Here is a 25,707-nt window from a genome sequence, read left to right as displayed (position 1 = left end):
TTCTTGGGGACCTAGACAACTTGTTCTGAGGACAGCACCTCAGTTGGTGAGGTGTGTCAGACTGGGTCAGAGGAGTTCATGGGGGAGAGGACCCTGGGAGCCCCAGACTTCTTTAAAGGCCTGAAGGACATTGAGGGCAAGATCAGATGTGTGCCCCATAATGCTAAGGAGGTAGAACCGGGATTAGTGGGTGGAGCTTCAGGGACACAAACCAGCTCAGGACAAGGAAGCATTTGGGGCAGTCAGAGCTGCAGGGGCTGCAGGGGCTTCCACACAGAGTGGGGGAGCTCCCTGCCACAGGAGGTACATATTTGAGTACCCCTGCCATGCCGGGATTCTCCGCCCGTCCTAGCCATCTCCTCCCACCTTCCCCTGCAGGGGAGGAAGGTACCCTCAAGCTGAGGGACCAGATGGAAGGCTCTTTCCAGGCCTGGAGTGAAGGGAGGGGAACAAGTGGGTTCAGATGTTTAACCCATCTCTAAGGGGAAGGAGAACATAGCCCCTGCCCGGCCACACCTGCCCCTTCATGCAGCAGGGGGGCACTTAGGGAGAGTGATGGGCTTAAGTGGGCATTACCCCCCAAGGCTCCCTTAGTGTCACCTGCTGGAGTGACATCAGAGGACCAATGCCACCCCGTGCTGGACCAGAGCTCCAGGAGGGCAGAGGTGTTATGCTCCCTGCTCCCGGCTCAGTGCCCAGTCCACAGGAGACACCAGCACACACAGTCACAGAAGCACAGGAATGAGCCTGGGCACCCTTCTCCCGCTGCAACACGCCCGGGGCAGTGGGATTCCTGCGAGGGCTGGGGCCCAGCGCCTGCACCTCGAGCTCCTTGCCTGAGGGCATATACCTTTTGCTTCCAGCTAGTCTATAAGAAGAGAGCCCAGGACAGCTTCAAGGGCCACCAGGTACCGTCCCAGGTGATCATCTGGGAGCAGGGGGTGATTTCCCAGGAGCTCAGGGGCCTCAGCGCCTGATGTACCCTGCTCAGGTTGATCACCCTGGAGAGGTCACAGGAGCCCATCTGAGGGACCCCCTGAAATGTGCTGGGCCATGAACCACTGGGAGGGTTCCCCTCCTGCAGAGGCCGAGTCCCTGGGAGAGCAGCAGCTAATAATAGCCGTGTGGTGTGAAGACGTGCTCTGCACCAGGCACAGTCCTGGTCATGCCACATCCATTAACTTGTCCGAACCTCACATGACCACAGCCCCATTTCGCAGCGAAGTTTAAAGAAGACAAGACACATGGGAGCACATGTAAGCAATAAAAGACAGAGACCACTTGCGCCAAAACAACCAGTGGGTTCACTCAATTTGCTGGGAAAAAATAGTCAAACCAGTTGTTTGTGATCCCATAGACAAAACAATTATCTAAGATTGACCTTCTGCATTCTCTAACTGGTGGCTGGGGGGCACTGCAGACCCTGCCTAGGACAGTCATCATCTTTGACTGCCTGCCTCTTTCTTTCCCTCCCTCCCTTTCGTCCCTCGCACCCCCCAGTACCCAGGCTCTTGCCCCCATTCCCCTGGAGCTGGGTGAGAACCCCCCACCTCTGTGGGGAAGAAGATGGCGATCAGAGTCTAACCAGGAGCGGGCACACGCACAGCACGTGACCTCGTGAGCACGCACATACACATATAAACCATAAACCTCTCTCATACACACAGAGGACATAAAAACACTTGTACAGAAACACACAGACCTGCACAAACTATCATTACAGTGCAAGCTGTGTACACAAGAGCCTGGGGGATAAGAGTAATGGACTGATGGGAGATGGGAGAGGATAATCGGAGCATTTCCTGGGAAGGGTTTTCTGAGCAGAGCTGGGGGACTGGTCTCTAGAGAAGCTGCCTGCGGGCACTTCTGCCCCTGCCACCCACCCCCACCTTGGGAAGGGGAGCCAGGTTGTGGCTGCTGCCACCTCCCCATCTCCATCCCCTCTAGCACTGACCTGGAGGCCCATTATCTGCCTCCTGGGAGATGAGTAGGGCTGGGAAAGGTGCTGGGGCCAGGCAGGGGGAGGCACAGGCACAGGGGCGCAGGGGGCTGTCACCTCCATTCCCCAAAGGCCCATCCATCAAACGAGTGGAGATAATCAGAGTGCTCAGCCGGCCTGGGACACTGATTACTCTCTGAGCACCATAAACACAGAGAATAAATCTAGGAAGGGGCTGGATAGGAGTGTGTCTTGGTAGCAGGGCTGGCCACCCTGCCTGGGAAGAGGGAGGGAGCCCATCCATCATTCTGAGAGATGCAGCAATCTAGGCCAATGTGATCAGGACAGTTTGGGGGGCGGGGGAGGTGGGCATCATAATAAAATAATCCAGTGCAGTGTGGCTGCTCTGCTCTGATCTTATTTACACTAGGGAGAAGCCTGCCCCTGCCTCCGCTCCAATTTTCACCCAGGAGCCATTGCAGAACGCCTCTGCCATTGACTCAAAACCCTCAGAGAAGGCCTAGTCCAGAGGGCAAACTGGGGCATCATAGTGGCTTGGCCCAAGAGCATGGCTGGGCACCCTCAGGCCCTGGGGCAGGCAGGCAATCCTCAAGTTTGAATGGGGATCCAGTGGGTCTCAAGCTCCCCATCCTTCTATTGCTTCCAAGCACTTCCTGGGTGCAGGGCAGATTCCAGCCCCAGGAACTGATCACAAAGCTCTGGCCTGTGTCTGGGCCACAGAGGCCACACCGTAATTCAAGCTAACAGAGCATGGATAATCTAGAACAGCAGAGGGTCTAGGAGGAATTTCTCTTTGGCGTCGAAATATATCAGATGACTGTTTTGCAGCTGAATTACCTTCCTAATTAAGTAAGGGAGTTTGTGAGGCCTGGGCCCACGTGGTGACCTGCAGGGTCAGGGTGTGCTGAATGGAGCATCGGCCCTGGTGACCCTTGAGAGGACAATCTGCACACCGGCCATCTGGAGTTTGCTTGCTCCTCAGCCACAGCATTGGCAAAGGGTTTTGATTTTTCTGCTCCCCCAGCCCTCTTTCCTGGGATAGTTCTCTGCCCCCACTGCGAAGTGGCCCAGGCCTCGTCCTGAACCTGCCGGGGGCAGAGGAAGCGGCAGCCCTTTCATCCCAGGAGTTCAAAGCAGCCAGCACAGGCCGAACACCCTAAATCCCCTTCCTACCCACCTCCCCAGGTTGGGGCCCCTCCCTTGCCATCTTTTGGGATCTCTGGGTGAGGGCAAGAGAGAAGGGAACCTTCCAGAAGCTTAGGACAGGCCCTGGCATAAGATCAGTTCGCTGAGCCGTGAACCCACCCAGCATTGGGGGCCAGTTTTAGAAGGATTCTCTGGGAGAAGCTATCACACCTGCCTCTGGTCTCACAGTGAAACATGGTAGGAAGCCCCCAAATGGCATCAGTGTGCCCAAAGGCTCGGGGGATGAAACAGCGGGACATTTCCCACCAGCGTAGCCACATTAACATTCCCAACACACAACAGCGACCGTGGCGGGACACACCAGAACGGTAATGAATATACTCCTAGTATCCGCACAGTTTCCAAAGAACACAGCGGGAATGACCATCACAAGTCCCTAATGATAAGCACTAGTAGCTCCCCAAATGCTCCAGGTTATTCCTGGAGGGGTGCTGGTAGGTATTCTGGAGGCGGGGTTTCATGTTTCTCCAGGCTCAGGAAACTGTCTCCTTCATCGCCCACCCAGAAGGGAGGCAGCTTAGCTAAGTGGTAGGACAGTGGACATTGGGCTCGAATTCCTGGACCTGAATCCTAGCTCTGTCACTTACTAGCTGTGTGACTGCAGGCAAGTTTCCTAACCTCTGCCTGGGAAAAGGAAGAAGAGAAGTATCTGCTGTTGAGTTGCTTTTAAGATGAATAAGTTATTACATGTTAAGATGTTTGTAACAGCGGTGCCCAAGGACTCTCCATACAAGCCCGCTATTACCATCATCAACTGTCCGAACAAGCAGCCATGTACCCACCTAGCATGTACTATAGCCCTCAACGTGGCCAACCCTGTCGAAGCTTGTCTACAAGGGATCCTGGCCCTTTGGAGCTCTTAGTCTTGGGAAAAGGTAAATCCCAGGCCCAGATGATTATACAGTGAGACGTAGAGTGATTAGTATTACAGGGTGTCATGGATGAGGTGCCAGGGACTTGACGATGAGAGAGGTTATCCCCAGCTGGGAGGATCATGAAGGGTTCATAATGCAAATGCCTCCCAACCTCAGTATTTAGATATGGTAAGTAAGGGAGAACTTTGGTGGTGGGTGGGAGAGGGCAGTATGTGCAAAGGCACTGAGGTGGGGAAACATGGAGCATGAATAGAAGGGTGAGGTGGGCTCAGCACGCAGGGGGGTGTGGTGGGAGATGAGCCAGGGAGGGGGCAGCCTTCAGATGCTTCTGGAGTGGTGAGTGCCTCTCTCAGGTGTGCTCTAGGTATATTCCTCCAAGAAGCAATGTGGGCAGATGGGTGCCGGAGAGCCAGGAGCTGGGGGCGGGGAGGGAGCCAGGGGCTGCTGCCACCAAGCCCCTCCCACAGTGGGACCCACATCAAGTGGCAGCGAGGCCGGCTTGGCTGTGAGGCACCTTCTCCACTCTGTCTGTCCTAGCAGCTGACAGCAGTCGCCCACAAGACACCAGGACCGAGGGAGGCACTGCCCGAGGCCCAGAGAATGGAGCCCACGGAGGCAGCCTCTGCAGTCCCACTTGGGGCTCCAACTCCAGGTGAGCTACAGACTAGGGCCTCACAGGGGAGCCCCAGGGGCCTGTCCGGGTCTCCAGCCCCTTTCCTCAGAGCAGGGGCCGACTCGCATCTGCCCAAGCAGACTGGTGCTCCCGTCTCCACTGGCTCCTCCGGCAGGAACAGCAGCGCACGCACCGACGCACGGCCTGTGTGCTCCTCCTCACGGCATACCAGGTGGGCCCGTGTGCGTGAAGAACCAGTTGTGTGGGCCAAGCACCTACTTTCCTCCACAAGACTGAGGCACTGGGGAACAGCAAGCTTTCCTTTGCCCTCATCTTGTTTTTTCCTGGTGGCGTCCACTGAGCCCTGGTGGCGTCCACTGAGCCCTGGTGGTATTCTGGTGACTAGCAGGTGTGGAGGCTTGCAGGGCATGAAAGATACAGCAGAGAAGGGAGGGGACGGCCAGAGAGGGGGCTAGCTGTCAACAGGCACTAGAATCTGCCAAGAAAGCAAGCATCCTGTCTTCGGTGGGAAGGACCCCAGGATGGAACCTGAGGCTCCCTCACAGTGACTGAGGGGACACTTATTCTACCTCAGGAAGGGGTGTGGGGCCAGGAAGCCCCTCCCAAGGCTGCCAGTTGGCAAAAGGGCAACTAGAGGAAAGGGAGATGCTTCCACCAGGAGGTCCCCTGTCTCTCTCCCCACCTTGTGGACAGAAAGATGGGCCAAGATTCAGGCCAGGGCCACTGGGGGACTCCAGACTTCATCTCTGCTGCTAGGACATGCCTCTCAGAGTCCGTCCAGACCTCTGGGTGAGGGGAGGCGTGCTGTCCAGTCCCCAAAGCCCTCCTCTGGGGAACAATAATTCACTGCGCTTCTCGGCCGGTTCCTCCTGGGTAAGGTGGACCATGAACAGCCCTGGAGGGAGCTGTGTCCTCTTTTCAGGCAGGGGCAGGACTGAGAGTGCAAGTGGGTGGGATGGTTTCTAGCTTTGGGGTGCACATGTTCCAGGACTGTGAGTGGGGTGGGGAGGACTCCATTTAAGCCTATAGATCGAACTAGAACCCCCAATGGGACATTCTTGTGCCCACGGCTACTGGCCTGTTTTGGCTGCCCGGGTCACAAATGCAGCTGTGTCCCAACAGAGCCACCAGCCAGCGGAACTAATGTTCTCTAATGAGATCCGGGCCAGAGTGGCCAGGCGGGTTTTATTGTCTATGGCTGGGTAATGAGACTCCTCATAAACTGGGAGTGAAATTGGGGTCTGCGTAGAACAGAGGTGGGTAGGGGGTGGCCCAGGAGAGGGAGTCAACCCTGCGTGCCAAACCTCATCCCCCCTTCCCCCCTCTGCTGCCCCACACAGTCCACAATGCTCTCTGAGCACAGCTTTCTGCCCCTGGGCCAGGCATACACCCTGGCCCTGTGCCTGCCTGAGCCCTGGGGCTCTGTGCTCACACCTCAGGGGCCCTGCCCATGTCTCAGGCCAGACAGGGGGTGATGCTCTAGCTTCCAGACGGACACTGGTCCCCCAGCACCCCCCTGACCCCCCTCCAAGCTGTTCTGCTGTTGGGTGTCTATCAGCTCTGCCTGGGCCACTCTCCAACCTGTGCCCTCCACTTACCCCTCCCTTTGCTGGGGCCCTGCCATGCTCTGGCTTGTTGTGGGGGATGGGGGTGGTGGCCACTGAGGCAAATGACCATCTCACTGAGCACATTCTATCCTGGCTGGGCTTACCCTCTTCCGCATCTGTACCCCCCCAGCCCAGTTCATCTTCCTCATCTTCTGGATTTGGAGTCAGGATACCTGGCATATAATCTGGCTCCACTGGCATGAGACAGTCAGCAAGTTCCTGTGCCTTTCTCAGTCTCCTCACCTGCAAATACCATTCACACAGGGTTTTTTGAGAGGATCAGCTGAAACCATGAGCTGTAAGGAGTGCCACAACATGTCTATTATTTTTGGCAAAAGGATTCAATCTGCAACAGGAGAAAAACTGAAAGAACAACTTTCTGCCAGTGAGAAGGGATGCCCCCAGGAGGGATTCTCTATTTGGCTGGACCATCTCACTGGATGAATGGACAGCTGGGGAGAGGGACTGTTGCCCACCCTGCCCAGAATGTGGAGGGTTGAAGGAAGGCAGGGACTGAGTCCCAGGCCCTCTCTGCCAGCCCCAGGCTGCTGCCGCAGCAAGTGCTCCAGATGGGCAATGGTGCTCAGCTGGGCCATGGCCAGGGAGCTAGGTGGGCGCTGGGGGGAGCCCATGGTGAGATGATGTAAAACAAAGGCCAAGCGGCACCTGCTTCTCACAAAGTACATGACCACCGAGGCTGTGCCCATGCAGGGGCCTGCAGCCACCCAGGCCACCGGAGACCTCCAGGGCTGCTGTAGCCTCTGCCGTCACTTCCTGGTGGGGGCTGGGGACTCACTGCCCGAGCAGCTCCCAGCTGGAGACAACGGAAGTGAGGTCAGTGGTAGATAGGCAGCTGAGTGACTCTTTCTCAAAAGGGTGCAAAGTTGGCATTGCCTAGCTGGTAGACACAGAGGGGACCAGGGCCACTCTGAAGAAAGGCATAGGAAATAGTAGTTACCACTTTACCGCACATTGACCACATGCCTGGCACTATTTATGGATTGCTGTCCATCTCATCTTCACAAACCTGTATCGATGGAAACCCATTTTACAGATGGGAAGACTGAGGCTTATTACTAAGTGACTTAACCAAGGCCACTCAGTTAGCGATTGGCAGAGCTGGGGCTCAAACCCAGTCTAGCTATCTCACTTTGCTGGGCAGTCCAGCTGGGGTAATCTCCAGGTTGCAGCGACAGGACCCAAGCTATCTGCTGCTCCCTCTGGGCTAGGGCCTGAGGCCACTGCTGTCTGCCCTGGAAGACCGTGGAAGGCACAGATTCCATGAGCCCCTGAGAATGCGTACCTAATGTCCCCCTCCTCTACCCCAGGATAAACCCTGGGACTATCCGTCCCTCCGAAGAGCCTATAGCCTGCTGTCAGAGAGACTTTCTCTGTGTCCTTGGGTCTCTCCTGGTACACCGAATTCCTCTCTCCTTCTGGGATGGGTCGGGTTTCAGATATTAAGTTTGATGGGTATTCTCCTGGCTCTTCCCTCTCCCCATCTCCCAGCCCCAAATCAGCATCCTAGAATCCAGAGCTGGAAGGGTTAACTGGACTAAGGGGTGTTATCTCCGACTCAGGGCATTCCCTTTGCAAGGTGATCCCTACTAGGATCTTAAGTTACCTCCTGCCCAGGCCAACACATCTGCTGTAGCTCTGTGGACCTGCTCTCCATGGGGACGGGCAGGCATTGTGTTGGGCAGCACTTGCCAGCTGCACTTGGGTGCAGGATGCTGGGCTCCCAGGCCTGCCCTCTTTCCCACTGTCTGTCCCTCATTCTTGGTTCCTTCTCCAAAAAAGGGGGCTCCCACTTCCTGTTGCATGAACCTGGGATGTCTCCGGGCACATGTATGCTGCCAAACTGGCCACAGATATGGTTCTGCAGGACTATTCATGGAGGACTGAAGCCCACATGCACACCCCTTTTTAAATGCCCAGAGTATGCCACATTTCCCCCTAGATGATCTACTTTCCCAAGTACTCATGCAGGAAGAAAAGATGCCAAATTAGCAGCTGAAAACCTGTCTCCCTCCCAGACATTCAGGGATGCCACAGGGTAAACCAGGCCCGTTAACACCAGGTTCCAGCCTTAATGTTTGCCAGGGAGACCACAGGAGTCTGACAAGACAAGAACATCTCTCCAGGTAAGCATCTCCCTGTGAGGATGCAGAGGCCCAGTCTAAAGTCAAGGGCAGAGCAGAAAAAGAAAGCCGTGTACAGACTTGCCATTCCCAGAGAATCTGGCAGCCCATCTTGGAAGAAGCTGGCTAAGGGCAAAACCTAGGTGTCCTTCCGAAGTGATTCTCAGTGATGAGGATAAACAATAGCATTTATCAAGGTTCCGAGCCATTCAAAAAATCCTAGTTGGAAAGACATAAGAAATCAGTTATATGTCACTATACGTTTGACATATATTTACGACCCCAGGCCCGTGGTGACCCACAGATACCAGTGTGTACATCTCCTCATCCTAATCTCCACTGGCCTGCATATGCATAGTGAATTGTAGATAACCAACACAAGTTCGCAAAGCCTCGCACATGTGTATGCACGTACCCACTCTATGCTGAAGGTGAGACCATAGGTGGATTGTCCAAATGTTACCACCTAAGACCCACAACTGGCTAATGTCCATTCTAGCCTGGCACACTGGCTAAGATTCAAAGTAAAAAAAAATCAGCAAAACAGTGAATATACAGTCACCTTCTCTGTCTCCCCCACCCACCCCCAGGTAGAAGCCATTCAATTTACCGGGTTACCCAGGAAAGATACAATCAGGAAAATTGAAGGTATATTCACACCTCCCTTGGGTGTTTTCTGTTTGTGCCGAACAATGAACATTAGTCAGCTGTTAAACAACGGCAGCATCATAGACTCAGCAACTGGGGCTGACCCTCTGCCCACCACCCAGCCCCCAGCCTGGCCCACTTGCTCAGCAGTCAGCTCTTGGGAGCATTCTGGCCTCTGTGACCATCCTGGCAGCCTATCACTGGGTCCTGGGTCAGGCAGTGGCCAGCGAGGTGGATTCATTGAGCAAAGCTGAGTGTCTGAGAAGGGGAAGTGCTGTCAGTCTCAGCCAGCATCAGGAACAAGGGACCACCTGCACCAGAGCCACAGACATTCAGGCTCAGAGACACCTTCCAGGACACTCAGCCAAGGGTGCTGGGCCCAGGCTCTACAATACCTCCTCCTCCCTTCTGGCCTTGATTCTTAGACTTTGGATCTGATTTGGGGACACTCCACAGCATTGCCTCCAAAATGGGCACCAAGATGCCCACTTACACACGCTGCAAATTCCAGGCCAGCAGAATTGGTTTTGCTGTGACATCCTGCACAGCAAGCCTGAACATACCCCGGTCTGTGAGAAATGGGGAGAGTGCAAAGGAACCCAACAGCCCTGTCATTCCGAGTTTCGAGTTTGGAAGGAAACCACCATGGTAGCAAGCCCTGCACACATGCACAGAGGGGGTGTGCTGCGTCCGACAGGTCTTCCGAGGGTGTGCATGACACCTGGGGTGTGTGTTCTCTTTCCAGACAAAAGGTTTGGGGAAGCCAATTAGGAAGGGTGTGGTGTAGGTGGGACACCAGCTCCCTGCACCTGCTTCTAAGGCAGGTTCTCTGCCTTCTCCTCAGGCTCCTCTGGTTCCTCTTTGGGATGCAGTCCCCACATCCCCACAGACCCTCTCCTGAGTCAAAGGCCAGTAATCATGGACTGCCATCTCAGAAGCCTGTGGGGCTTCACCACTCTGCCTGGTAAAGTCTGTGTTGTTGAAAACATACTTCTGTGATTATGCTTCAATAGCCATGGGAGTCTTTTGAAGTGGGGGCGGCCGGCCACCACACACACCGAGGGCTCCTCCGCTTCCCCCCAGCAGGCTCCTCCCCTCCCCTCTCCAGGCTCTCTGCCACAGCCCAGGAGGACCTGAAGAGGGCATCAGGCTGGCAAGTCCCCAGAGAGAAGCAGCCCCAGGCAATCAGGAGGAAGCTGGAAGGTGGTGCAAAGTGGGGTTCTGGGCCCACCCACGCCCACACCAACCTGCCCCTTGCAGAGGCACCAGGGGCACAGGCGAGGGGGGAGGAGCTTGGCAGGTCGGCACCTTTGCTGCTTCTGCTGCGGCTGGAACAACTGCCATCGACCAAGGAGCCCTCGACCTAGGAGCCCTCATTGAGCGCCCATCTGGGCTGTGCTTCCTCCTTGGCTTCCCACCCCCTGAATCTGAATTTTTGCTGGTGGAGGGGCAGTGTCCACATTTGAGCCAGGTGAGAGTCACTCCCTGTGCCCACTTCTGGAATAGGGAGAAGAGGGCAGGTAGGCCTCCAGCCCACCCAGGAAAGAATTAACCACCAGGCACTCCAAAGCTGGGGGAAGAGAAAAACTAAAGGAGGGGAGAATGGGGGTGAGTTCCATCCCCTCCCCCAAACCTTCCCGCCCTTTATCCGGACCCAGGATTAGGTTAACCCTTAGCTTGCTGGACCAACTAGAGCCCATAGAAAGTCTTTTTTTGCTGGTTTCTGGGCGTGGACACTATGCAGTTGAGGGTTCCCAGAAGCCCCAAACCCCTGTAGTCAAACAAGTCCCAGAGCTTGAGCTGCTGCTATTGCCAGCTGGCTCCCCAGGAGGGCCAGTGTGAGAAGAATACCCCACAGAGCCACCAAGACCCCCTGTTAGGAGGGAGGGACTCAGGCCCCATGAAATGGACTCTGAGGCTCTCCTGTTCTGGAATGTCACCCCTCCCCCCCACACCTAGCCGGGCAGCACCCCATAGGCGGTAGGGTGGGGGCATCTGGTGTATGTTTCCACAAATTGCTTTCATGGCCATTGGTCACTCGCCACTCAGCGAGATTTGCGAGCCCTGGCAGTGAGCTGGCAGCAGAAGGGGAAGAGAAGTGGATGAGGCCAGGTTCCTGTCTTTCAGGAGTGCAGCCCAGCCCGGCAACTCCGCAGCCAGGCTTCCCCCTCCAGGACAAACTACCCAGGGAGTCTGCAGCATCGCGGGCATCTTCGCGGCTGTCGGCGGCGCCCACGATCTTGCCCCACAAGGAGCTTTCTCTCTGTACTCCGACCCCTGATTAAGCCACCCTAAGGCCAGGGCCACGTGCTCCAGCCAAGCCTCAATCTCTCCGCAAAACCTCTTCTAGCAGGTCATCTCAGGTTTCCTCCTCTAGGACTGGAAGGACCCCTACCCCGACCCCGACCGCGCTGGTGTTGCACCCTGGGAACTGGGCTGCTTCCCCAGGGGCACAAAGGGTTAAATCCGGGCGAGGGGACTCGGTCGGATTTGCCTCCTAAACGCATTTTCCAGTTCATTCCCCAGCACAATACGCCGGCCGGTCCCAGACTCCCCTCCACCCCCAACCCGTCAGATGGGCCACCGCGGGCCACCCCAGGGTCGGGCGTCGGTTTAACCCCTCGGCCGCCGGCACGTCGAGGAAGGACACGCGGGGCGCCCTCGGTAAAGTGGGTCACGAAGCCACCCGACTGGCACGAAGACCGCGGCGCCTCCCGTGGGAATGACTCCCCGACTGGGAGCAGAGTTCCGAGGGGAAGCCCAGCCCCACGCAAGGCCGGGAGGTTGCGATCCCGCGCGGCCCCCGGCCTCACCCTCCCGGGAAGGAACGGCAGGGGAGAGCGAAGCTGCCTCTGCCGCAGAAGCGGGCTCTCTGCGCCCGCCGTGGGGCTGTGCGGGGCGGCGGGGGGCCCGGGCGCCCGAAACCGGCAGGCAAAGGGGCTGGTGAAAGACACGAAGACCCCCTGCCATCCTCCGAATCCACAGCCCACAAGCTCTGAGACTGACGCCCTCCCTCCGGGGCTGTTGTCTCAGACCCCGAGACCGTGATTACGGTGATTATTTTGCATTTATGTAACATGCAGTGTTTCCAAACTGCTTCCCGAGCTGAGAGCTGGTTATTAAATAAATAGAACTCTATTACATATTATTTTTTTGTGTGTGAAAAACTGAGCAGAGAAAGTGCTTTCTTGCTACATAGAGTCGTGCATCCGACTGCTTCCCTGCAGGGCAGGCGGTTTGGTTTCTCAGCCTATCTTTCTCCGCCCTGCTACACGCACCCCCTTACCTAAAGCCGTGACCCAACTTTTCTGGCTCCTTTCACTCCCTACAACCCAGACGTGCCCGCCACCCAGCTCCTAGCCCCGGGGAGGCATTGAATTGGGGAGGTTGGGTGGGGGGGGGGGATTGGCAGAGGCGGAACGCGCTTACCTGGGAGGAAGAACGCGGTCAAGCCGAGAGCGAGTCCCCACCAGCGTCCTGCGGCGCCCGCACACCCCATCCGAGCCATCGGGGGCCGGAGGTCCGGCGAGAGGCGCCGTGGGGAGAGCGCTCCTCGCGCCCAGGAAACCAGCCCGGAAGACGAAGGCAGGTCACTGCCGGCCGGCGGGCGCTCCGCGGATCCAGGTCAGCCGCAGCCGTCGGCCGGGGAGGGGTGGGCTGGGCTGGGCTCGGCGCGGCCGCAATCCGGGCCCCGGGCCGCCGCCGGCTCAGAGGCTCGGCAGATGCCCGCCGCAAGTTGCACGAGTCATGCCCCCTTCTCCTCCTCCGCTCTCCGCCCCGCGCCGGTCCCCGCCCTCTTCTTCCACGCAGAGCCGGGCTGGGGAGAGGGACCCACCCCCGGCGCGCCTGGCCGCCCGGCTGCGCAGCGCGGGCTCCCGGCCCCCGGCGCGCTCACGCCCTCCCGCTCGGCTCCAACTTGCAGGCGTCCATGGCCGGCCGTCCTCCGAGGGCGGCGGGACGAGCCCGGGTGGCGGGCGGGCGGCGCGGTGGGCTCGGGGCCCAGGCAGCGGGCGCGCGGTCCGGCGGCCGGCTGCCCGGTTCGCTCGGGCTCTGCGGCTCCGCGGTGGGAGAGCGAGCCGGGGGCGCCGCGCGTCGCCGCCGCTCTCTGTGCTCGGGGCCGGCGGTCCGCGACAATGTGGAGCAGCCCGGGCGCCGAGTCGCGCCCCGCTCGCCCCGCTCGCTCCCTTTCTCTCACTCGCCGAGCTCCAGCCTCTCACCCGCGCTCCCCGTGATGTCAGCCCGAGGGGGAGGGGCCCGCGTTAACCCTCTCGCCGCCCCGGCGCGCCGCCCGCGCCCGCCCCGGCCTCCGCCCGGCCGCGCACACCTTCCGGCCCGAGGCAGAGGCGGGGCCCGAGCGAGGGCCGGGGGTCGGGCAGGCCCACTGGCTGGGGCGATGCCCCTTCGGCCGCCTTGCGGCGCAGCGCAGGGCCCGAGCGCCGGCCGCCCTGCGCTGTCGCCGACAAAGGGAGGCAGTGACCCCTAGCGGCCGGCGTCGGGGGAGAAGCTGCTCGGTGGGGGTGGAGTTAAGATGGGGCGGGCGGCGGGGCTGCGGAGCGGCGGGCGTGCAGTATGGAGAACGCTGGATGGAGCAGTGTCCTAGCGGAGAGGGCTTGCAGCTCTCTACTCCGTTCTTGGCCCCATTTTACAGATGAGGAAACAAAGGTCCCCCAGAAGGGTGAGGCGACTCGCCCAGGGGCACAGGCGCAGAGAGTGGCAAGGCTGGGACCAGAACCCGGCAGCCGGAGGTGCCTCTCCTCGGCGTCGCCTGAACGCTGAACGGAGAGGCAGCTATGCGGGCACCGATGGGAGCTGCCGGAGAAGGTGGGCACTGGCGGGTGAAATGAGGCCACTGAAGTCCCTGATCTTCTGTAATCCCCGCTCCCTTCAATGGTTCCTTTTCCTAAAACGGAAGCTCCCTCTCCTCCCAAAAGGCTTGAAATAGAGCTCTGCAGTCTTTGCCCGAACCTTTGTTTTGGGCAGACTTGCGGGGTTCCCGCGCAAGTAACCCCCATCCAGTTAGTGTCTGCGGCAGGGCAGGGACTCTCCGCCCCATCCCGTTCACCACCCATCACATCCGGGTGTGGATGGCTTCCTGCCCAGGCGGCTGAGCCCTCTGGAGTCCTTGGCAGCACGAAGCCCGCCCTCTGCTCCTTCCCTCTGGACCTCCCACCCCATCTCTTCCCAAGGAGGAGGCAGACAGACAGTTTCCCAGTAGAGACCAAGTTCTCCCCAGAGGCCTGACCAGGGCATGCTCTGGGGTGCCCGTTGCTGTTCCTCGCCCAGCAGGCAGGAGCAGTGGGGTAGTAGCCTGTTTCTGATAAGATGTAAATTCTAGTTCCTGGGAGTCGGAGGAGCAGAAGGTGGTTGAGCCAGGAGGGCACCACCTTCCCACTATTTGGGGTCTGATCCTTGGTTTCCAACTGAAGTAGTCCAATTCATCACTCACATGAACACTCACATGCTCATGTATACATCTTTCACAGCTCACAGATGTAATCAGGCTTTGTTGGTGCCAGGCTTGGGGATACAGAGACCCTGCCATTGCCCTACAGGTGCTCAGTCTATTGGGGGGCAGGGGAGAAGACATAGAAACAGATGTTCTAAGCAATCATTTCATGTGCATGGTGTGTCCCAGAGCAGTGGGACACACTGGATTTGGTGGGCCTCAGAGAAAGTGCCCAATTCATCTGGGGGTGGGGATCAGGGAAGGCTTCTGGGGTGTAAGGGACACAGGGCTGAGCGAATCATCTATAAGACAAAGATATGTGCTGAGGGGAAAGGATTAAGGGGACTGGATTTAAGGTGGGGGTAGGGAGCCAGTATGAGGAAAGGCACTTCTGCCAGCAACAGCTGGGTGAGTAGGGCTCACAAAAGGTTGGTTGTAGCCTGAGCTGTACTCTAAGACTTGGAGGAGAGGCTAGCAGATGCATGAATGCGATCGCCTCCAGGGGGTTTTTACGCTGAGGAATGCCTTATCTCATTTGATCTGTGGTAGCCCAGCCCAGCAGCCAGACACCTCTAAGTACTTCAAAGGCCAGGGTTGAACTGGTTCATTGCCGGGGTCTCAGACTCTGCGTGGCACCTTGTAAGAGCTGAGTGATGGGTTTGAGGAGGCAATTCCAGATGCACCAGTACCCACCTGTCCCCTGCTCATGTTCTCCCATCTCTCCATCCTTAGGTAAGGCTTCTCTGACCTGCTCTAAAAAGAGCTTCCAGAGAGGGTGTGTCTGGGGGCTGGCACGGCTGCCTGGGGATGGGTTGGGTGGAGAAGAGAGAGGCAAGTAAATGATAGTATGGTCATCCCCTCATCATCTTTAAACCAGCCCCTAAAACATGCAAAACACCAACATGGGTGCCAGGTAGGGTGTGTGTGTGTGTGTGTGTGCAGTGGGTTGCTGGGGACAGAAAAGAGAGCCAGAGAAGGGGCAAAGGAAAGTAAGATAGAACTTGTTTATTCAGATTAAACAAGTCTTTTTGAGCACCTACTTTCCAGGTACTGAGGATGCAAAAGTTAGCAACAGCCAAGACCGTACTCACATAGCTATATTATGGGATGGAAGTTATTTGCTGCTAAAAAGAGCAAAAAAAAAAAAAACAACAACAAAAAAACGAGGCATCTAGAGGAGAGGGTGGGTGCTTCTCATTGCAGAGAGCAGGGAAGGTTTCTGGAAGAGGTGACATTTGACTAAAGCCCTGAAGGGTGGGTCAGATTCGGACCAAGGGAGACTGAGGAGAGAATTTCAGTAGAGGGAACAGCTTATACCAGGACAAGCTGGTGTGGGAACAGCAGGAGGTTGGGTTTGTTCTACATTCTGGGGAAGTATAAGAGAAAGGGGTGGGTAGGTGCGGGCAGATTGCGAAGGTCCGGAGGGTTTCCGTCAGGGGCAGGAAGAAGTATGAAACCAAGCGCCAGGAGGCTAGGCTCGGGTCCCTGCTCTAAGCTGGAATTCCAGGAGTCATTCTTGCTCCCTTTTCTTCTTCAGACACCACATTCTGATTCAAAGGCAAATGCTGCTCATTCTGTTTCTATTATTATCTTAAGCTTAGTGATGTTGCTCCATTTCTACTGTTATCACCCTAGTTCATGCACTTATGATTTCTGCCTGCTCCTTGCAATATCCTCTGGCAGTATAGCCAGTACATACAGAGGGGAGGGAGTGAACACAACACTCAGGCACATGGGACTCTGGCCCTAGACTGTCTGCATTCGAATTCAGACCTCAGCAGCTATGTGTCCTTGGGCAAGTGACTTAACCTCTCTGTTGTCAGATGCCTTATCTGTAAAATAAGGGGAAATAATAACAACCTGCCACAAAGAGTTGTTGTGGGGATTAAATGAGTTAAATGCATTGAGCACTTGGTATAATGCTTGGTGTGCAAGAAGAATTAAGTGTTAGTCATAATTTTACTGTAATCTCTTTCGCCATATTCAGATTTGCTCTTTTCTGCCACAGTGCTAGATGGACTTATCAATTTTAAAAATTTTATTTTGAAATAATTTTTGATTTACAGATTTTCTGTATGGCCTTCATCCAGCTTTCCCTGACACTAATGTCTTGCATAAATAACCATGGTGCATCGTCAAAACTAAGAAAATAGCTTTGCTATAATACTGGTAACAGAACACATTCTGTTATGAATTTGTTCATAGTTCTCATTTTTCCACTAATGTCTATTTTATGTTTTCAGGCTCCAATCCACGACACCACATTGCATTTGCACTGAATTGTCCCCTAATGCACATGTCCAGTCCCAATATCTGTGAACACTTCCTTGGCCTGCCAGCCTCTGAGATCTGGGTCAAGTCTGCCGCAAGACTCACGGGGCTGCCTCCTGCTGCCTTCTCTCACCGGGGTCCAGGGCTCTGAGTAGGAGCCACTGGGCTTCCCTGGGCTTCCTCAAAGCTACTATGCTCATCTCCTCAGCCTTCACCCAAGCTGTTTCATCTGTGCCGATGCTCTTCCCCTTCTTTTTGGCCAGTTACTATCCTTTAGGGCTCCGTTTCCACGTGTTACTTCCCTAGGGTGCCCACTTTGCCCTGTAGTCCGGGGAGAGTCTCCTCCTATATGCCCTCTCAGCTCCCTTGGCGTATTTGTAACCACTTCAGTAATTGCTCATATGCTTGATTCATTCCCTACTGGGCTATCCACCCCTCCAGGGGCACACCATGTCGGTCTTATCCTCTGCTTTATCCCTAGCACCTAGAACATGCTGCACACTTGGTAGGCACTTCATGAAAATGTGTTGATTGACTGACTCATATCCTGTACCTCTTTCTAACATTCACTTCTCCTCTTTGGGCCTCAGTTTTCTCATGTACTTAGTGAAGAATTTAATTTGTTCAGTGGTTTCCCAATTGTGTTTTGAAAGCTAGAATTTCCAGGGTTCCTCACTCCCTGCATCATAAGGAGCCATGTTGTTTTCATGCTTTTTAAACTTGGGCTTCTGAGCAAGATTCTTCTTAATGGGTTCCTCTGCCTAAAAATGTTTGACATCTCTGCCCAACATATTTTTGCATTATAGATCATGTATTGCATACAGTTGCATTATTTGATAACTCTATGGTTCTTTTGCTGCAGGCAGTGGTGAGCCGTCGAAGGTTTCTGAACAGAGCAGTGCTTGTGGCAGCTGCTGGAACTGGGCTTTCTGATGCATCTGGCAACAACGTGGGTAGGACGGACAGAGGAGGCCTGGTCGGTGCGGGAGGGGAGTGAGGAGGGAGGGTTGTCATGGAAGCCAAGCAAGGAGAGAACTTACCGGAGGAGGAGGTTGCCAGCAGTGTCTGGTGCTGCAGAAAGCAGGTGGGGATCAGAAGGGATCTTTGGGAACAATGGCAAAAACACCAGTGACCTTTGAGGAGCAGCGTTGGTGATGAAGCAAGGGCAGAGCCCAGATCCAAATGGGAGGAGAAGCAGATGGAAGGTGGAAAGGCAGAGGATGCAGGTGCTCACCCTGCTTTTGAGAAGTTTGGTGGTGGACAGAATGAGCCAAACAGATCTGAAGTTTGGAGAGGGTCAGCAGGACCGAGATCAAGGGGCTTGTTTTCCCCTTTTACCTGGAAAATCAAAAGCTACTGAGCATCTTGCAGGCAGAGGAAAAGATCTAGTGGACAGCAAGGACTGGAGAAGCAAGTGTAAGGAGAGAAAGGGATGTGCTTTCTGGGGCAGGCCCCGGAGGAGGTATGGGTGGTAGGACTAGGGTGGAGGAGAGGTCAGTCTTGGGAGGGAGAGGACTCAGCTTTCTCTGAGCCAGGCAGGAAGGTAAAGAGAACCAGGAAGATGGAGGTTTTGGGGCAGAAAGCAGGGAAGTTAGTAAGAAGGTCATTGCAGTGAAGCAGGAGTTGAAGTTACCTACAGAGAGAGCAGAGAAGGTGGCTTTAGATCTCATAAAGGAGAAAGCCCAAGGAGGTGGAAGGGAGGTGTGATCAGCAATCTTCCAAAACCCTAAGGGAAAAGGAGCAAGCACAGTCTGTGTGCCTTCCCAGACAGGACTCGGGACCCATGGGCCTATGCGTTGGGGATGTAGATTTCAGTGTAATTTAGGGGAGACTGTTCAGGGAGCTGACATGGAAGGAACTCCCCATGCCGTTTCAGACTGAGGCCCCAGGCCCATTTATCAGGGGTCCCGTATGTGGGAGTAGACTAGATCCCTGGTGTGAGAGTAGACTAGATGAATTCCACGTCCCATTCTGGCACTGAGTCTTGATAACTGCAGAAGGACAGCCCACTCAAAGGTCAGGCATCTGGACCCACCTTTCCCACCTATCCCACGGCTGGGGGCAGCGAGCAGACAGAGATCAGCCCTGGGGAAGGTGCCGTCCCCAGGAAGCTCTCCGCAAGCCCTCCCTCTGTTCCTACAGGCTCTTTCAGAGGCAGCTGTTGGGCTTGGACGAGGCCCAAAGTCAATACAATAATGACTTCCCCTCCCAGCCATATTCCAGGCCCCTCTGTGTTATTCAGTAATTGGCTAATAAAGCTCACTTTGATGTGAGGGGAGCCCTATTAAGAAGTCCCCAAGATTCCCCAGCCCCTGAAATCTGTTGATAGAAGATCAACTTAAATACATATTAGAGTGGCTTGCCAAATGGGGGCCACCCTCTCCTGTGTCTCTGATCCCCGTTCCGGGGCCAGCCAAGGCCGGGCGCAAGGGGAGAGGAAAGGAGGAGGAGAAATCCCACAGACGAAGCATGGCCGGAGCTCCTGAGAGGACCCTGGCCCCGGCGTCCCCACCCTAACCTGACAGGCCCGCCTCGCCCCAGGCAGCACTCCTGGCCGGTGGTTGGGCAGCCGCAGCGCCTAATTACTGTTATCATCACCCTGGTGGCTGTGGTGATCATGATGGTGCCTCTGTATCCCACAGTGATTAGAAACATTTAATTATTGTTATCCTTACAGAGATCATGGCAGAGCCTCCCTGTGGCCAAGGCTGCCCTTGCTCTTAGGGATGAGGGATTAGCTGAACACAGCTGCCCCCCTTGACCAATGATCTGCCATGTCAAAGTGGTGCCAAGCTGGCTGACACGCTGACGGCCTCTCCTGAGGCCCCTGTGGCCATGGTGTCCCAGGGATCTCCACGGCTTTGTGGGCTGGAGCTTGAAGCAATGATAGAAAGGCCCCGGTTCCATCTTGAACTGCCCCATTCTCCAGAAAGAAGGGATTCCAGAAGATAAATTAATCTGTACCCTGTATCTGGTCAGAAGGCCCTCAATGTGGTTTTGAGAATCACCACATTCAAAATCCTAAGGAATTGTGGGTGGGAGTCGAGGCCTCAGTCCTGATATGGGAATACTTAAAACTCAATAGTGGTACTGAGAAGAGGGTTTCAGTGAGGATCCACATGGACCGGGGAGCTCAGACCCAGAGGTGGGCAAGGGGCGGGTAGAGCTTCAGCCTGCAGCCCCCCAGTGGGGAAAGGAGAAGGGGCAAAGCCCGAGGAAGAAGACACTCAGCCTCCCCCGCCCTCTTCCTTCAGGTCCGGGAGTGGGGGTGGGCGTGTTGTGGTCAGGATAATCAGCAGGACGGACTAGTCATCTAGAGGAACAAGACCGCTTTGGAGAGCCACATGGGAGTCAAGAAATGGAATTTCTGGTAAGGTAGGAGCAGAATTCCAGGGGCAGAGAAGGCGCACGGTGGCTCCCGTCCTGGCAGCGTGTTGATGAGGCAGCACGTCCTTCTCATGGGCCCCGAAGAACTGTGGGTCTCAACCTCTTCGGCCCTCAGATTGTTTCAGGATCTGACGAGCTATGTTCTTCTGCCCTGCAAACAGCCCACATGCACAAGGACGGTGTTTACATGGCAACCCGCACAAGTCCAGCTGGGCCCTGAGTTAGGAATGCCTGCTGGGGAAGGAGTCCTTTGGGGAAGGAGGCAGCCCGGAGTCCAGATTCCCTGGGAGCTGGGCTAACGAGGGCTGTTGGTGACACAGATGCTCCAGAATGAGGAAACTCTAAACCAGATTGCTATGGTGCGAAGCGAAAGGAAAGACAAGCATGATGTTGACACTGCATTGCAATTCTGTGAAAAATAGGCACCTATAAAGAGAAGAATGTAAAGGCAGCATGGAGAAATGAAAATAATTTGTGGGTAAAGGTTATTTTATTTTAAAATTTAGTTTAATATCATTATAAATTTACTTTAATAACAGATTTAATTTTTTCCCATATTATGTAAAGTGCTTTTTCTCCAGAAATGAGCTTCTGAATTATATTTGATTTAGGTTAGTATTCATGCCCTGCACTGCCTCAGCACCTTCTTCTGGGGAGAGGTTCCAGGAAGGTGCCAGGTGACCTGGATGTGAGAATCAAAGGGTCGACAATGTGTATGCTGGTCATGCAATTTGGGGAAACGTTAGGAAGTATGTGGGGGCCCTTCCCTAATCTAGGGGGTCAGGACGGGTCAGGGAAATGTTCCTGTGGAGGTGAGTAGAGCCCTGGGGGGTGAGGACTGGCTACCCAGGGATGCCCTGTGGACAAATCAGGCAGAGGGGCAGGCCCACGTGTCCAGGTGCACCCAAGGGCTGAGAATGGTTCAGTCCGCCTGGTGTGGTACAAGAGGAGACGGAGATGGGGCTGGAGGGCACGTGCCCGGCCTGCGTGGGCCTCGTACACTGCCTTAGGGAGCCTGGACTAAACCCTGAGGGCAGCAAGGATCTGTGGCAGGGGTTATAGCCCAGCGAGGATGTGTCACGCCTGGTTCCTTGGCAGCTAAGCGGGTGTTCCTGGGCCAGGCACTGGGTTTAGAACTTGTTAGAGCCAGAACCTCTGGAGTACCTGGAGTACCTGGAGGCGCCAGTGCTGCCCGTCCTGAGCCCGGCCCATCTGCTGAGCGTTCTTGCAGCTCCAAGCCTGGTGTAGTCAAACTGTACTTTCCTCTGGCTGGCACCCTGTACCAGGCACAGACTGGCTTCAGAGGGCAGAGTGGTGCCCCCTTCCAAGCGCACTGCTGTCACCACAATGTGATGGCTTGATGGCTGCGTGGCAATGAGCTCAGGGCATGCTGGGGCTCACGAAGCCAGGCAGCTGATAAATAATGAACAATTACACCAATTGGCCCAGGAACAGGGAGGTAGTGTGCATTTGTTTGCATGTACACATATGCATGTGTGCACACACTCAGACTCTGATACTTATACTCACACTTTTGTTGAAGCTCAGGTGAGCACACAGAGAGATTTCCTACTATCTGCATGAGATTAAAAGGCACACATTACATTATATTCATCCAACATGGACACGCATATGTTGCAAATGCTGTATGTACAGTCTCACATAGATGTCTGCCTGCCTATGCTGAGTTGCACCCCTATATCATGTGTTTAGCAAAATGCTGGGCACACAGATTATCAATAATAATGATAATCATATTAAGATATTTGAACATGCACACATGTACCAATACACTCAACACACATACATTGTCCCAGGTGCTCCTTGAAAGACAGGTGCAAACACAAGAACTCCATCCTTGAACAAAACTGGTAGGTATACGTCCACATACACAAATAAGCTCACTCTCACCCACATATAGCTTGCCATAATTTGCTCTCTGGTTGCACCTACACACATTCACAAGAGCAATAATAATAATAGCATAACCAGGTTGGGTGATTGCTTTATATTTTTCAAAGGGCTTGCAGGCCTATAATCTCATTTGATCCTCACGGCAGCCTGGTGAGGTAGGTAGGTAGAGCAGGCATTATTGCCCTAGGTTTATGGTTGAGGAAGCAGCAGCTAGAGAGGTTAAATATGCCAGCTGGGAGGTGGCCTAGAACCCAGATCTGACTTCTCTGTGGTGAACTTCCTGGGGCACCAGTGCCTGTTTGACAACTTCCAGTTCTTGCTATGGAAGGCAACTAGCAGGGCAGGGGTCTGCTGCTAGATTCTGGATTCTTGGTCAAAACGTTTCCCAGACTCAACCCTGGCAGAGAAGTGGGAATTGGAGGCTGATAAAGGAAAACCACCATCATTAGAAATCCCATAAAGTCTCATTTACAACTCCCGTCAGATGAAAGGAGCAATTGACTGCGTTGGAGGGAAAAGCAAATACTGATTTCCTTTAGGACTGACCACTCTCTGAAAGCTGATCCTGGGAGGGCCAGAGGTCCTGGGGTGGGGGATCCTGTCCCATCTGGGCTCTCCCTGACTCTGTGCACTTCCTCTCTCCTCTGTCTGGGCTGGCCTTGGGGTCCCTAAGCTCTGGTTCTGGAAGGGCCTCCTTCTCCCCAAGAGCCCCATCTCCTCCCTCTATTGCTCAATCCTCCACCTTCGGGACAGCTCAGCACCCTGTCTCCTACCTGGCTGGGGCAGAGATGGGGAAGAGGCGCTCAGACTGAGTATACCTGGCCAACCAAGTTTGTGGAGGCCAGGCCCTTAGTCCTCAGGTCCAACAACTTTGAATGGTGATGAGGGCAGCTTGCTTCAGAGGCCGGTGCTCCACAGGGAGGTGGCCCTGTGGCAAAAGGACAGGAAGGGCCATCTTCCCTTCTTGTGCTTTTGCTTCCGGGGCTGCTGCTTCACTCTCATTTCACCATCACTGGCCGCTTTAGTTTCTGCACCTACGAAACGGGGATAGTAAGACTAATCTTGCTGTGCAGCTGCGAGGATCGACTGAGATGCGGTGTGTCAAGCCCCCTGCACCGTGACTGCACACTGCTGGGCTCCACAGTGTTGGTCTCCTGAGGAGGGCCTCCACTGCCAGGCCTGGAGGGGTGGCATAGCAAAAGGCACCTCCCCAGCCTCCTGGGTGTGCCAGCTCGGGCTGGGAGGGAGGGAGGGGCAGGGAGGGGACATCTGTTTGACACTCTTGTCAGCATCCGTTACCTGGTGTGTATTTTCCCAGCAGCTGATTACATTACAGCATGTGTTGATAAACATTTGGAATCCGAGCAGAGTGGAAACCGAACAGAATTTTAAGCGGGTGGTGGTTTGGTCAGGAGATGCTGAGAAAAGCCTGGCTGCAAAGAATGGGCGGTGGTGATGAGGGCCCCAGGCTGGCAGCTTCTTAGTCTGCCCAGCCCCTTTCTCTTTCTGTCTTTCTCCTTCTCTACAGTCCTGCAGGGCACTTAGACATGGCCCCAGAGGCAGCACGTCTAGCAGAAGAGGTGTAGCATTTGGGCTTAAGCCATTATGGGTTCTGTTCCTAACTCTGCCACAGCCTGGCTCCTGGCACCTTGGGCCAGTTCTTAACTTCCATGAGCCTCAGTCTCCTCTTCTGTAAAGTGGTCTTACCATAAACTCCACAGAGTGAAGATTAAATGAGAAGATATTAACCATGCCTGGTGCCAGAAGTAAGCACTCACTAAATGTTGGCTCTTTTCCCAGCTTACCTGGGGGGAAAAAGTCACCCTAGCCTTGACTATGCTTAAGCAACTGTTTCTTTTTTTTTTCTTTTTTTTTTTCTTTTGGTATCATTAATCTACAATTACAGAAAGAACATTATGTTTACTAGATTCCCCCCTTCACCAAGTCCCCCCCACATCCCCTTCACAGTCACTGTCCATCTGCATAGTAAGATGCTGTAAAATCACTACTTGTCTTCTCTGTGTTAGGCAACTGTTTCTTATGTCTACTTTGGACTAAGAGGAAGTGGTTTCATGTTTTTCCCAATGCAAACTTCCCCATTTCTAGCCCTGGTTGGGACTGGATCAGGTGATCCAGGGTGAGTGTGTAATATTCCTGCCTAAACCTTTATATACCTGTGCACTTATGACAGGTGTAGTTAGTAATTTATTTAGTTATCTGGTGTCTTTCTCCCTCACTAGTCCACAAACTCTTTGAGGACAGGGGCTGTGTTACCTGGTCACAGTGAATGCCCAGGGCCTGGCGCCTGATGGAATGCCTGCATGACCCTCACCCACCGGCTTGGTTCGGAGTACAGAGGTCAAGGTAGCTCCCCTGAGTTCTCTGGTGTCTTTTTTCCCACGGTTGTTTCTGAACTCAGAGCACTGGCTGTATACGTCACTTAGCCTTTGGCGTAGATTCCTTTGGATCCACTTTCCCTGTGAGCATTTCTTCTCCCTCTGAGGTTGTGGGCTTCTCAAGAACTGGGGCATTTAGACCTTCAAGATTCAGAAGGGCACGCAGCTGAGTGCTGAAGCCGTAGACATCCAGCGGACGTGAATGGAGGAGATGCTGTTCCTCTCTCCTTCCGCCACCTCTGCGGGTCCTTGACGAGGTACCTGCCGCCCCAGCGCAGCTGGGCGCCTGGGCGGCTCCTGCGCCTGCCCGCGGGTGGGAGGAGCGCGGCTGCCCAGCGCCACCTAGCGGGCGTGGGGCCGGGGAGGCGCGTCCGCATCTTCCCAGGGCTGCGGGGCGGGCGAAAGTCCCACTGCGGAGTAGGGGAGGCTCCGGCCACTGCCCCCTCGGCCTCTTTCTCTACGTCCAGAGAGTGTGGAGACCTTACGGGGCAGCGTACCCCGCCTGGGCTCCGAGGAGCCCTAACCTCGACGGCGGCAAGTCGGGGTTGTGAGCCCGGGCACCCGCGAGGCAGCCTCCCACCCCCTCCCCCACCTTCGTGTTGTCGTTCCCGTCCTTCCTCTGCCACAAAGAGGCCATTGATCGGGAAGAGTAGCTGGCTTGTGGTAGGGTAGCTGGAGGAGCCGCGAGCCCGGACACACTCACACCACACACTACCGCCCCTAGCCTCCTGCGGTGCCCAGCGCCCTGCTGGGTGAGAGGTGGGGTGGGGCGGAGGGGCGGTTCTAGGCAGCAAGGGGCTGGGTGTACTGGTCCTGGGGAGAGCTCTGCTCTGCACCCCCTGCCACCGCCCAACCCCAGGCCTAATTTTTGCATTCACCCTTGGATGAATCCGCAGCAAATGGTTCACGCCAGAGGCTGGCCTACCTCCCCTCCTCCGCAGCGTGGTCTCTTCTCCTAGTAAAGATGTTCGTGGCACTTAGGGGCCCTTTTTAATACCAGCCGAAGCCAATATTGTTAGGAAGAACTGCTGTCGCAGCTGCTGCAAAGACAAATAATACGCAGTAATGCATCCGGGGCTGATAGGAGGGTTTGAATATGCAGCTATGGTTTATCAGCACTCCGTCCTCTCATAAAACGGCTAATAGACGGCACACAGCACCCAGAGGAAGTGTTGGCAGCCTGTGTGAGGTGAGGTGGGAGAGCGAAGAAGGCAGGGACAGG

The 25,707-nt window shown here is 55.2% G+C and overlaps 2 protein-coding genes across 2 annotated transcripts in view; one reads left to right on the top strand and one right to left on the bottom strand.

The window, feature by feature from the left end:
* Positions 1 to 13,475, bottom strand: part of NECTIN1 (nectin cell adhesion molecule 1) — a 64,401-nt gene extending 50,926 nt beyond the window's left edge. The window contains exon 1 of the mRNA XM_036992856.2: positions 12,501 to 13,475. Within this exon, the coding sequence (XP_036848751.2) occupies positions 12,501 to 12,579 (79 nt within the window). The 5' untranslated portion in view covers positions 12,580 to 13,475. The remainder of the gene's footprint in view (positions 1 to 12,500) is intronic.
* On the top strand, positions 3,862 to 12,469 carry LOC140850052 (uncharacterized). The gene is made up of 5 exons (XM_073239848.1): positions 3,862 to 3,940; positions 4,579 to 4,693; positions 4,830 to 4,886; positions 10,104 to 10,542; positions 11,586 to 12,469. Exons 1-5 carry the CDS (start codon positions 3,862 to 3,864, stop codon positions 12,117 to 12,119), a joined length of 1,224 nt encoding a protein of 407 aa, XP_073095949.1. The 3' UTR covers positions 12,120 to 12,469.
* Positions 13,476 to 25,707: the final 12,232 nt, after the last annotated feature.

Source organism: Manis javanica, chromosome 6 (assembly GCF_040802235.1).
Source record: "Manis javanica isolate MJ-LG chromosome 6, MJ_LKY, whole genome shotgun sequence".
NCBI classification, from domain to species: domain Eukaryota; kingdom Metazoa; phylum Chordata; class Mammalia; order Pholidota; family Manidae; genus Manis; species Manis javanica.
The sequence above is the reverse complement of the archived record's forward strand: the minus strand, read 5'-3'. Positions and strand labels throughout refer to the sequence as shown.

Excerpts from the sequence above, each read along its gene's own strand:
- LOC140850052 (XM_073239848.1), top strand. The coding sequence starts at position 3,862 with ATGTTTGTAACAGCGGTGCCCAAGGACTCTCCATACAAGCCCGCTATT. Across the intron at positions 3,941-4,578 it reads CTGTCCGAACAAGCAGCCAT|CAGCTGACAGCAGTCGCCCA; the intron begins GTACCCACCTAG and ends TGTCTGTCCTAG. Across the intron at positions 4,887-10,103 it reads TCCTCCTCACGGCATACCAG|TGGGGGCGGCCGGCCACCAC; the intron begins GTGGGCCCGTGT and ends AGTCTTTTGAAG.